At 47.9% G+C, this 12,621-nt stretch overlaps 1 protein-coding gene across 1 annotated transcript in view; it reads right to left on the bottom strand.

The window, feature by feature from the left end:
- Positions 1-12,621, bottom strand: part of HOMER1 (homer scaffold protein 1) — a 125,222-nt gene that overhangs the window by 8,718 nt on the left and 103,883 nt on the right. The window contains exon 7 of the mRNA XM_045020757.1: positions 4,706-4,816. Within this exon, the coding sequence (XP_044876692.1) occupies positions 4,706-4,816 (111 nt within the window). The remainder of the gene's footprint in view (positions 1-4,705; positions 4,817-12,621) is intronic.

Raw genomic sequence — 12,621 nt, 5'->3', positions numbered from 1 at the left:
GTTCCTTCTTGCCGGCTACTCCGACAGTGGGGAAGGAGGGTGGGTGTGGAATGGATATGAGCAACACATCTCGAAGAACAACACTTACAACGGTGAGTAACCGTCTTTTCTTCTTCGAGTGCTTGCTCACATCCATTCCATGTAGGTGATTCCCAAGCCTTACCTAGGCGGTGGGGTCGGAGTGAGACGTGGCCGAGTGCAAAACTGCCGAACCGAAGGCGGCATCGTCTCTAGACTGCTGCACCAAAGCATAGTGCGAGGTAAACGTGTGTACCGAGGACCAGGTTGCTGCTCTGCAGATCTCCTGGATCGGCACGTGCACCAGGAAGGCGGCCGAGGAAGCCTGAGCTCTCGTGGAATGGGCAGTGAGGTGGCCCGCCGGAACATGGGCCAAGTCATAGCACGTGCGGATGCATGCCGTCAGCCACGAGGAAATCCTCTGAGTGGAGATAGGGAGGCCTTTCATACGATCCGCTACTGCCACAAAAAGCTGAGGGGACTTACGAAAGGGCCTGGTGCGATCGATGTAGAAGGCAAGTGCCCTGCGGACATCTAGGGAATGTAAGTGCTGCTCTCGGGGAGATGAGTGAGGCTTTGGGCAGAAGACCGGGAGGAAGATGTCCTGATTGGTATGAAAGGCCGAAACCACCTTAGGCAGAAAAGCGGGATGCGGCCTTAGCTGCACTTTGTCTTTATGAAAGACCGTGTAAGGAGGGTCTACGGTCAGGGCCCGTAGCTCGGAGACCCTGCGGGCCGAAGTAATGGCAACCAGAAAAACCATCTTCCACGAAAGGTAGAGAAGAGAACAGGTTGCCAGTGGCTCAAAGGGCGGCCCCATGAGCCTGTTCAGTACCAGATTGAGGTCCCAGGTAGGGGCGGGGCGACGGACCGGAGGGTAGAGGCGTTCCAGCCCCCTGCGGAATCTAATGACCACCGGGTGAGAGAACACTGAGTGTCCACGTTCGCCAGGGTGGAAGGCGGATATGGCCACTAAGTGCACTTTCAGGGAAGAAATAGCAAGGCCTTGTTGCTTAAGGAACCACAGGTAGTCCAAAATGACCGAAACAGGAACCTCCATGGGTACCAAAAGCAGCAAAGAATCCTGTGGCACCTTATAGACTAACAGATGTTTTGCAGCATGAGCTTTCGTGGGTGAATACCCACTTCTTCAGATGCAAGTGGTGGAAATTTCCAGGGGCAGGTTTATATATGCAAGCAAGAAGCAAGCTAAAGATAACGAGGTTAGTTCAATCAGGGAGGATGAGGCCCTGTTCTAGCAGTTGAATGAAAACCAAGAGAGGAGAAACTGGTTCTGTAGTTGGCAAGCCATTCACAGTCTTTGTTTAATCCTGAGCTGATGGTGACCAGGACAACCGATTCTAAAAAGCTTTTAAATTTAACAAAGGCTCGGGCAGCTGTCTGCCCGGCCCCGGCCCCAGCCCCGGCCCCAGCTCACCTCCCCCTCTCCCCTGAACGCTCCGCCCTCCTTCTCCTCCACTTCCCCTGCTTCCCGCGAATCAAATGTTCGCGGGAAGCCTGAAAAAAGGAGCAGGCAGGTAAGCCAGGCGTGTGGGGGGGGGGAGGGACGGCTCCTCCTGGCCCTGGCCGAGCGCCCCAGCCCGGTCCCAGCCAAGCACCCCCGGCTCAGGCTGGTCCCGCCTGCGCGGCTCGGACCCGGCCCAGCTTGGGCCCCGCGGCTCCGGCCCGGGCCGGGGAGTCGGGCCCCGTGGCTGCGGCTCCGGCGCCGGCCCTGGTGTCAGCCCGGCCCGGGGAGTCGGGCCCCGCGGCTCCGGCTCTGGTCCCGGTGTCGGCCCGGCCCGGGGAGTCGGGCCCCGCGGCTCCGGCTCCGGTCCCGGTGTCGGCCCGGCCCGGGGAGTCGGGTCCCACGGCTCCGGCTCTGGTCCCGGTGTCGGCCCGGCCCGGGGAGTCGGGCCCCGCGGCTCCGGCTCTGGTCCCGGTGTCGGCCGGGCCCGGGGAGTCGGGCCCCGCGGCTCCGGCTCCGGTCCCGGTGTCGGCTGGGCCCAGGGAGTCGGGCCCCGCGGCTGCGGCTCCGACCCTGGCCCCGACCCCGGCAGGGGTAAGAGGCCAGGGCCAGGGCCGGGACTGGGGCGGGGGAGGAGGGGTTGGATCGGGCAGAGGTTCTGGGGGGGCAGACAGGGGATGGGGAAGGGGGGGTTGGGTAGGCGCCGCGTGGGAGTTCCTGGGGTCTGTTGGGATGGTGGTGGATGGAGTCGGGGCAGTCAGGGGACAGGGAGCGGGGCAAGTTTGGCAGGGAGTGGGGTCCTGGGGGGGGGAGTTAGGGTTGGGGGTCTTGGGAAGGAGTGGGTTGTGGTTTCTGAGGGGGGGCAGGACGTGGGTGTGGGGTGTACTCACTGGGCGGTTCCCTACCGGGTCTTTGGTGGTGGGTCCTTCAGCCACCGGAGCCGTGCCGCTGAAGACCCAGTACGGAACCGGTTCTTAAGATTTTGGCAGCTCATCACTGGTTATGAGGTCCGGGCAGAGGGGGAGGGTGATTGGTGGGGATACAGAGAGGCTGAGCAACATGGAGTACCATGGTTGCCTGGGCCATGCTAGGGCAATCAGGATCAGGTGAGCCCTGTCCTGCCGGAGCTTCAACAAAACTTTGTGGACTAGAGGGAAGGGGGGAAACACGTAAAGCAGGTGGTGCGTCCACTGGATGAGGAACGCGTCCGAGATCGACCCTGGGGAGTGCCCCCCGGAACGTTCCTGTTCGCGCGTGTCGCGAAGAGGTCCACCTGGGGAAAGCCCCACTTGCGGAAGATCGCGTGGATAATGTCTGGTCTTATGGACCACTCGTGGCACAGGAAGGATCTGCTCAACCGATCCGCGAGAGTGTTCCGAACTCCTGGGAGAAAGGAGGCCACCAGGTCGATCGCATGAGTCAGGCAAAATTCCCACAAGTGGATGGCCTCTGCACAAAGAGGGGAGGAGCGAGTCCCGCCTTGTTTGTTTATGTAGTACATGGCCGTTGCGTTGTCCGTAAGGACGGAGACACAATGGCCGGACAGAGGCCTGCGGAACGCCTGGCAGGCTAGGCGAACTGCTCTGAGCTCCCGCACGTTTATGTGGAGAGAGAGCTTCTCTGGTGACCACAGGCCCTGGGTGCGCAGATGACCTAGGTGGGCTCCCCAGCCAAGAGAAGACGCGTCCATCGTCAAGGACAGCGTTGGTTGGGGAGGGTGAAAGGGCAGCCCCGCACAGACCGTGGAAGGGTTCAGCCACCAGTCGAGGGACCGAAGCGCACTCAATGGAACAGTAACCAGGGTGTCCAGCGAGTCTCTGGCCGGGCGGTACACCGAATGTAACCATGTTTGAAACGGGCGAAGCCAAAGCCTGGCGTACTTGGTGACGAATGTACACGCCACCATGTGTCCTATCAGAGTGAGGCAGGTGCGGACTGAGGACGTAGGGAACTATATACACAATGAGAATAGAGAGAATGCTAGGGAGGTGGAGGTCAGCTACACTGCACTCCACAGTTCCAATGACCGACACGGGCGGTAAGAAGGAACTGAGGAGTTGGTGGGTCGGCTGGGGTATATATCCGCGGCCATGGTGGCGCCACTCCAGGGGGCGCTCAGCCAACCCACTGAGTTGCTAGGGTAAAAGTCTCCGACGAACGTGCACGCAGCGCGCACACACCTACATGGAATGGATATGAGCAAGCACTCGAAGAAGAACAGGAGCATACAGAATTATAATAGTAACAATTAAAAAACAACAGGAAAAAAGAAACCAATACACATCCCCACATCTCAGGACACAAGCCGATCTCTTACAGGGGTTAGGAAGAAACTTGCCCTGTGGGGAAGTTATTCCATAACTGTCAATGTCCAGGTTTCTTGCACTTTCTCTTAAACATCTGGTGCTGGACACTGTTGGAAACTACTAGTCTGATCCAGTATGGCAATGCCAATGTTCCTATATACGGCTCGTTATAGAATCTTTGGTAATGGGAGAGCCACAAAAGCCAATTCCCGCCATAGTCAGCTCCCTTCTCCCTTTTATCCTCCCCCTTCAGTATGGAGACAGTTAGCTATCCCTTTTGGGGGCGGGTGTGCTTCACTTTGGGGCAGCACAGGTGGCTTCTCTAATTCTCCATACCCTCCTACTGCTGGCCCAGATCCTGGCTGACGGCACAATAAGCAGCACCGAATAGAGGGTGGAGCTTATTTAGAAGAAAGGGGCAGGGCCCTCAGGACCCCAAAATCAGCTATATTAAACCAATCTTTATGAGTTAAGATTTATTTTGTTTCTCACCACAAACTCACTTCCCCAATAAAGGAAAGCAGTGCTTATAGCTACTTTTTAAAATAAATACTTGCACTGACATTGCTTGTCTATAAATGGGATTCACAGTGCTTCATTTTGACTGCTGCTGTGAAAAAATGCTGCATGCTTCAGTACATGCTTTCTTTTGCAAAGAAAAGTACTTGGGAAGAGTGAACAGAAAAATGCAGATTTTTGGCTCAGATACACTAAAATCCACACAATAGTTGTGATTGACAATCTGTAAGAAAATTTATTAACCTCAAAAAGGCTAAAAAATGGATTCTTCTTACTTTAGTCCACGCAGAAATTACCTCTGTGCTCACAAGCAGATTTAAGATTACATTACAAACTGTTATAAATAATATGATTTTTAAAGCCACTTTAAAACGTTATAAATAACGTTAGCAAATACCTCTTCTTTCTTCTTCAGTGTGGATTCTAATTCCTGTATTGTCTGGTTTAATTCTGTTTTATGTGTATGGACTGCATTTGCTTGACTGCTCACACACTCCAGCTCAGTCACCTGTAGAAATAAATGTCAGCAATAAATATAAAATTAAGTGACAACATGAAGAATTACAAGGTGCTATTGACTCTTTGCCTTAACACTTACATCTGAAATATACATCTGTTGAAATATACTTATTAACTGTAAAAATATATACGGATTAAAATGCTGAAAATATTTTTGTAAAACATTAGTATAAAATTCTTTACCCAATTGTTTTGTATAATATTTCCCACCTCTGAAATTCTAAATTTTGTTGCCGTTTCTGATAACTGAAAAATATTGGTTCTGTAGTCTGAAAAAAGCCCGTTTTGCATGAAAATGTGCACTTACTAATTTTGAGAACGTTCAGGGAAGAAGAGGCATTATCTCTCTAGAGTTCACATGGTCTAGAGGATTGATCACAGATTTGTCTAATCTGATCTATCTAATCTATCCATTGAAAGTTTTTAATATTGCATCATGTTAATCAATGACCACCCAGTCCTCCAAAAGGCAACTACAATTTCTCAGACTCAATTTCTGAATTTGCATGCAAGGTGTAGTGCTGCATACTTACCTACCAACACATGGCTGCAAACATTTTAACTCCTTTATATTTTCAGATCTCACCTTTAGGCCAGTGGCTAAATGGCACATTTTGGTACTATAGTGTTCCCTTTATTAGCAGACAGAGTGCTCTGTCCATCTGTCTTTGGATGAAACGCATAGCAATGGCACGTAGAATTTCGATTTGAAGAGATTGTAATATGCCTGTTGTTATACACAGACAAATGATCCTTGAGAGAACAATGGGTAACATTTTGTACATCCATGAATTATATTCTATAATACCATATTCTACTTAGAAACATTGTTGTTCATAAATCATTCAGAACACTGATGGAGCCATTATGTTTTCTATCAATCCAGCTCTTGTATGTGTGAAGTAAGCTAAAAATATATTATGAATAATAAATAAAATGTTACTGAAAAATATTACTGCACAAAGCAACAACTCAGTTTTCTAAATAAATTATTTCCCTCTGAAGCTTAAGGCTCTAATTTTCTTTAAAGACCATAATTACAAAGAGTCTGCTTAATTACAGATACGATGTGCTCCTGATTTGCATGAAGCGTCTTTTAAAAGGTCCAGATTTTCAGCGGTTTAAAATGAAGGTTACTTATTTGAAACCAGAGTTCTTCAAGATGGACTCTGCATATTCACACTCATGGGTTGTGCTGGCTGGTGCAGCCTAAAAAGTGGAGCTTTCTCCTAGCAGTGTCCATTAAAGGGACACTTCCCTCAGTGTTCCTGAATATTCTGACAGAAAGGCTATAAAAAGTGGAAGGAACTGCTGCTGCCTCAGTTCCTTCCACCCCTGCCTCAGAGACAGATTTTATTAGGACTGCGAGGAAGCGTGGGAGGGGGGTGGAGATTGTGACTATCCAGAGCCCATCTCAAAGAACTCTGGTTACAGGTAAGAACATAAGAACAGCCATACTGGGTCAGACCAGTGGTCCATCTAGCCCGATATCATGTCTTCCGACAATGGCCAATGTCAGATGCTTCAAGGGGAATGAAAAGAACAAGACAATTATCCCTGACTATCTTGGCTAACAGCCATTGATGTACCTTTTGACGGGCTGGATCACAGAAACCCCCTTGGGGCTGCCAACTGATGTACCATGACTACTTCTGCCCCTGCTTTCCCTGCCAGCCTGGGACTCCAGCACCCTGTCTTGTTGAGCCAGACACGCCCGTCTGCTCCAACACAGACCCAGGGCCTGAACCACATGCCCCAAAGCTGCAGGCTTAGCTGAAAGCAGCTTACAGAAGTGTTCCTGTCTTAAACACTCAGATGCCCAACTCCCAATGGAGTCCAAACCCCAAATAAATCCGTTTTACCCTGTATAAGGCTGATACAGGATAAACTCATGAATTGTTCGCCCTCTATAACACTGATAGAGAGAAATGCACAACTGTTTGCCCTCCCCCCAGGCATTAATACATACTCTGGGTTAATTAATAAGTAAAAAGTGATTTTATTAAATACAGAAAGTCGGGTGTAAGTGGTTCCAAGTAGTAACGGACAGAACAAAGTGAATTACCAAGTAAAATAAAATAAAACACACAAATCTGAATCTAATACAGTAATAAAACTGAATACAGATAAAATCTCACCCTCAGAGATGTTTCAATAAGTTTCTTTCACAGACTGGATGCTTTCCTAGTTTGGGCACAATCCTTTCCCCAGTATAGCCCTTGTTCCAGCTCAGGTGGTAGCTAGGGGATTTCTCATGATTGCAGCCCTCACTTTTGTTCTCTTCCACCCACTTATATATCTTTTGAATAAGGTGGGAATCCTTTGTCCCTTTGGGTTCCCACCCCTCACTTCTAAATGGAAAAGCACGAGGTTAAAGGTGGATTTCAGTTCAGGTGACATGATCACATGTCACTGCAAGACTTCATTACCCACTTGCCAGCACACATGTATACAGGAAGACTTACAAGTAAAACAAAGCCATGTACAGACAATTGTCCTGGTTAATGGGAGCCATCAAGATTCCAAACCACCATTAATGGCCCACACTTTGCATAATTACAATAGGCCCTCAGAGTTATATTTTATATTTCTAGTTTCACATACAAGAGTGATACACTTATACAAATAGGATGACCACACGCAGTAGATTATAAGCTTTGTAATGATACCTTACAAGAGACCTTTTGCTTGAAGCATATTCCATTTACATTATATTCATACTCTTCAGCATACTTTCATAAAATCATATAGAGTGCAACATCACATACCTATCCTCCATGAACTTATCTAATTCTTTTTTGAACCTAGTTATAATTTTGGCCTTCACAACATCCGCTGGCAATGAGTTCCATTGGTTGATTGTACATAACCTTCATTTCTTCTTTCAATATCCTCTGCATATTTCCACTCATGGCATAGTTTGGAAAGCAGTACTCCATAAATGGGAGGTGGAACTCAGTGTCATAATTAAATAAGGACTGAAGTACAACTCTACCAAACTGGGTGTCTACTCTAGGTGCCAGAACTAATATGTAATGTTAAGTAAAAGTATGTACAGTGCTCCAAGTGGCAGCCCTACATACCTTCCAAACTGGCACATGTCTAAGACATGCCAAGGATGTAGCCATTGCTCTAGCAGAATGTGATATAATCCAGCAGGGGGAGAATAGTTGCTAATCTATAGCTTTCCTGAATACACTGTCTAACCCATTTAGATATTGTTTGTGCTGAGACAGCCTGTCTGCATAGGGAAAAGGGAGAGTTAGGAAGCCTGTGAAATTCCTTAGATAATAAGATAGGGTTCTCTGAGCATCCAAAGTATGTAAGCTCGATTCACTCTTGTGACTGTGAGGAACAAAACTGGTAAATGTACTGTTTGATTAATATGAAACTTCAATACTAAGTAAAAATACTGGGTTAGGACAAAGCACCACCCATATATTTGTGAAAAATAGTGAAAATTGGTCCAGCCACAAGGGTATGTAACTTGCTCACTTGCCCAGCTGAAATTATAGCTATTATAAAAGCAGTTTTAATAGACAAATAGAATAGAAAGCACTGTGCCTAAGGTTCAAAAGGCAACTTTATGAGTTGCGCTAAGACTTAATTGAGATCCCATGGCGGAACTGAGTCTTTGCCCAGTCTCAACCCAGCTCTGCCCCTGAGAAGAATCAGGGAAATATTCTTAACTGGCCTGCTGGTTCTTGATTGGTCAGTTCTCCTCCTTGCCCTTCTAGGGCTCTGGAGGACTAAGTCTTGTTGGTAGCCCAGCCTGACTGTGTGTGTGGACCTGTGTGTGGGGAGGGAGGTGTCAAGATGCCAACACCTGGGGTTAGTGAAGGCCTGATCGATCCCAAGGGCCCAATCTCCTCCTTCTAGAATATCCACACCATACCAGGAAAAGAAACCTGCATTCTAGCGCTGTGAACCTTGGTATTGCACACAAAAGGCATATGGTTGCAGTGCCAAATAACATTGAGTAATGCGAGGACTAGTGTCCTTCATCACCTGCAACCATTTACAGGGTTGATTGTCCATTATTAGGTCAAAGGGAGACCCTAAAAGATAATAATGTAATTCCCCTACAACCTATTTGATGGTCAGGCATTCTTGCTTGATGAAGAAGAATCTAGTCTCTAGTGGCTGCAGCTTCTGAATTACATATAGCATAAGATCCTCCATAACCTGAAAGTTTAGTGACACTGCTCCCAAATGTACTGCAGAAGCATCCATTTGCAGTAAGAACTGGCGAGAGAAGACGTCCAAACTCTGAAGTACAGGCTGCTGACATAGGATACTCTTTATCTTGATATTGGCTTCATCACAGTCAGTTGTCCACTGGACTGCTCTGGGTGCAGTGGCCTTTGTGAGGTCTCTCAATGGTGCTGCAAGGTTTGTGAAGTGGGGCATGAACCTAGTGTAATAGTTGGCCCATTCCCAGGAAAGCACTTCCTCCCCCCCAAATAGTCACTCTATGTCCATCCATACCCTGCTCCAATGGTGTACTTATGAGAGGAAGGAGATCAAGGGAGCCTAGAGGTGTCCTTTAGGTGCTACCTGTTGGCACTGAGGGCAAGCCTCACAAAAATTCTCTACTTCTTTGTGGACCTCTGGCTGATAAAATCTGCCCAGAACCCTCTCTAGGGTTTTGTCTCTGCCCAAGTGAGCAATGAAGGGACTGCATGTGCCAGCTGTAGCATTTCTTTCTGAACGTTTCAAAGCACCAAGATCTAGTGGCATACTTCACCTGGGCAGGAGTTCTTCTCCACACAATAGAGTAAGTCATTTTGCCACTTAAAATAAGGACACTGGGAGGTTTAAACCTCCTGAAAGATGGTTCCATTAACCACCACAATCTAGGTGTATGCCTCTCCAAGGGTGTCATCTCCTTGTTCTTCTCAGACCAAATCAAAGGAACTGGCTAACAGCATTGGGTTGACATTGGGAAGAGAGTTATCCTGAGGCTGTTCTGCTGAGCTGCCAGCCATCTCATCAGCTGTCAAGGCTGTTTGCAATCAAGCAAGTTGTCTCTGTTTCTGAGTCTTCTTGAATTGCAAGGAGCCATTACAGAGGTTGGAGCCCACAATTGGGAAGATGTCAGACAGGTGGTCAGATCTGACCTCTGAGCTCTCTAAGTGGTGCAATAATAGCGAAGAGAAGCATTGCCAGTCCCTCCCGATTATTACTTCCCATGGCAAACTGGGTGTTACACCAACCTGAAGCATTCTGGTTGGTCCAGTATGTTCAAATGTCGCCAGGCTATTGGGTAGGTATGAGTATCATGGACCCAGGTCACATACACTGGATCATCCTCCTGTTGTTCTCCACAATCCAGTCAGGTCTCCCAGACTAGGGTTCAGAAGCACCTTGAGTTTATTAGCTCTGATACTGTTCAGCTCCATAGGACTACTGGATTTACAAATCCTTAGCAACAGTTCTCATCTGTTCTTCCTGAGAGGCCCTAGTACTCCATGAAACCACACACTATGAAATCGCATGAGTGACTGATGTACCCCAGCTTTCCACAGTGGAAACAGATGATCATTTGTTTAGGGGAAGCTCCCTTACCTGCTCCGAGGTGTGACTCCATGTACTTCCTCTCTGATGCTCTTTTGGTGGTGTTGTGGGGTGCCTTCTGTGGTCCATGAGGAGGGTACCCCTCATTCTGAGACTTCTCCAAGAACCCTCAGCCCTTTCCTGATAGTTCAGGTCGATTCCTCGGGAGGTTGGGGCCAGGCTTCTCTAGGCCTAGGTGGCTCACACTGGTCGGGCCAATCTAACAGCATAAAGTCCTCTGTGAATATGATGGCACCTTCAGTGGTGCTGGAGTTATGTCTGCATACAGTAGGTTTGAGTGGTGGTTTGCAAAACCTCTAGATACTGTCTGAGCACTACAGACTCTACAACAGGGGTTGGCAACCTTTCAGAAGTGCTGTGCCGAGTCTTCATTTATTCACTCTGATTTAAGGTTCCGCGTGCCAGTAATACATTTTAACATTTTTAGATGGTCTCTTTCTATAAGTCTATAATATATAACTAAACTATTGTTGTATGTAAAGTAAATAAGGTTTTTAAAATGTTTAAGAATCTTCATTTAAAATTACATTAAAATGCAGAGCCCCCTGGACCGGAGGCCAGGACCCGGCAGTGTGAGTCACTGAAAATCAGCTCACGTGCTGCCTTCGGCACACGTGCCATAGGTTGCATACCCCTGCTCTACAATCTTGACTGGAGAACAGGAAATCAGCTGAAGCAACTGGGTGGCTCAATCCTTTAGTTGCTGGGCCATGGAACAGGGTTATGTCCCAAAGGAGAAAGTTTCTATCTGGAATCAGTGCTGGTAAGTCTCCATTGATACCCCTTGTCAGTCAAAGATGGCAGCTTTCAGGGTATCATAGTCCTTTGTGGCTTCATCATTTAAGGCCCAGTAACTTGTCTGAGCTTCCCCAGACAGAAAAGGAGCTAGTCATGCAGCTTAGTCCTTTTTTCCCACTGAACAGCGTAACATGCATCTCAAGATCATCATCAGGTCCTATTTTGGTAAGCTCTATTCCTGACCGCAACAGTGTCACTCTGGAATGGGAGCGTCTGGTGATCCACTCGTTTATTGCCTCCTGCAACTGTCATTGCCGTTATGGCTGCTGCCTCTACAGTAGCTTGAGAAGCACAGCTTGCTGCTTCTGAGTGGCCTCGTTGGCCTCCTGTTGTCCAGGAAAAGCCCCTGCTGCAGAGCTGGGAGTTATACAGTCTTCTCCATGGTTCTTCTTTACAGAAAGGAGGAGTCGATCCCATTGCTAATACCAAGTTGGGATAGGTGGGGCTGCTCCATAGTGCCTCTTGTGTGGCCAACTGTGGTACTGCAGGTGTTCCCTGCCTTAGACCACAAGTTCTGGCAGCCTGCTTGGAGCAGGGTGACCATGTCACAAACTCAGCAACAGTCCCTAAAGAGTTAAATACAAAAACTCAGATGTTGGCTGTCTGCACCTTTAAATAAACAAACAACATACTTAGTTGTGTAACTTTAGCGCCCTCATGGCCAAGATGGAGTCTGCTCTGCAGGCAGCTCTGGCCAAGAGAAGGCGTGCGCAGGAATGCAGCAGGAGAAATCCCTTCCACCCCAGGGGCACCTGTTCCAACCCCCCCCCCCCCCCCAGAGTGAACACACACACACACAGGAAAAGTACAATGGATATAAGAAAGGGAGATATTTATTTACAGAGGGATGAGAGGAGAAATACAACAATGGGAAATATAGGGGAAGCAGTAAAACAGGGCTGCATCCAAACCAAGGCCCCATGGGCCCAGTGGTAGCACAGTCTGGAAGGGCAGACACTGAGCAATGTGTCTGCACACAGAGTCTTGTTGGTAGACTAACTGAGCAGGTGGGTTTTAGGGTGCCAACACCTTCAGCAGAGTGCAGAAAAGGCCTTGATGTAGTATGTTTATAATTAGCATTCATCTTTACAGTTCATTCATCAAGGTTCTGGTTGAATATAAAAATACACAGGAAAAAGGCAAGCAGTAACATAATTTTAGCAACAAAACACACAGGAAAAAGGCAAGCAGTAACATAATTTTAGCAACAAAAACAATAGGGAAGGACTAAATACAGAAAAATAAGATCAAGATAATAGTATGTAGCCCATTGTTCAGTACATGTGATATGTCGCTTCTGTGTTTGATCCACAGAGGATAAGAGTCTGCTACAGCTCCCAGCTTGAGGACTTAGGCCCCCATCCTGCAAATACTCACTTACTTAACTTTACTTAAATGAGTAATTCAATTAAAGTAAAT

Source organism: Mauremys mutica, chromosome 6, assembly GCF_020497125.1.
Source record: "Mauremys mutica isolate MM-2020 ecotype Southern chromosome 6, ASM2049712v1, whole genome shotgun sequence".
Taxonomy (NCBI): Eukaryota; Metazoa; Chordata; order Testudines; family Geoemydidae; genus Mauremys; species Mauremys mutica.
Note: the sequence above shows the minus strand (reverse complement) of the source record. Positions and strands in the feature narration are given on the sequence as shown.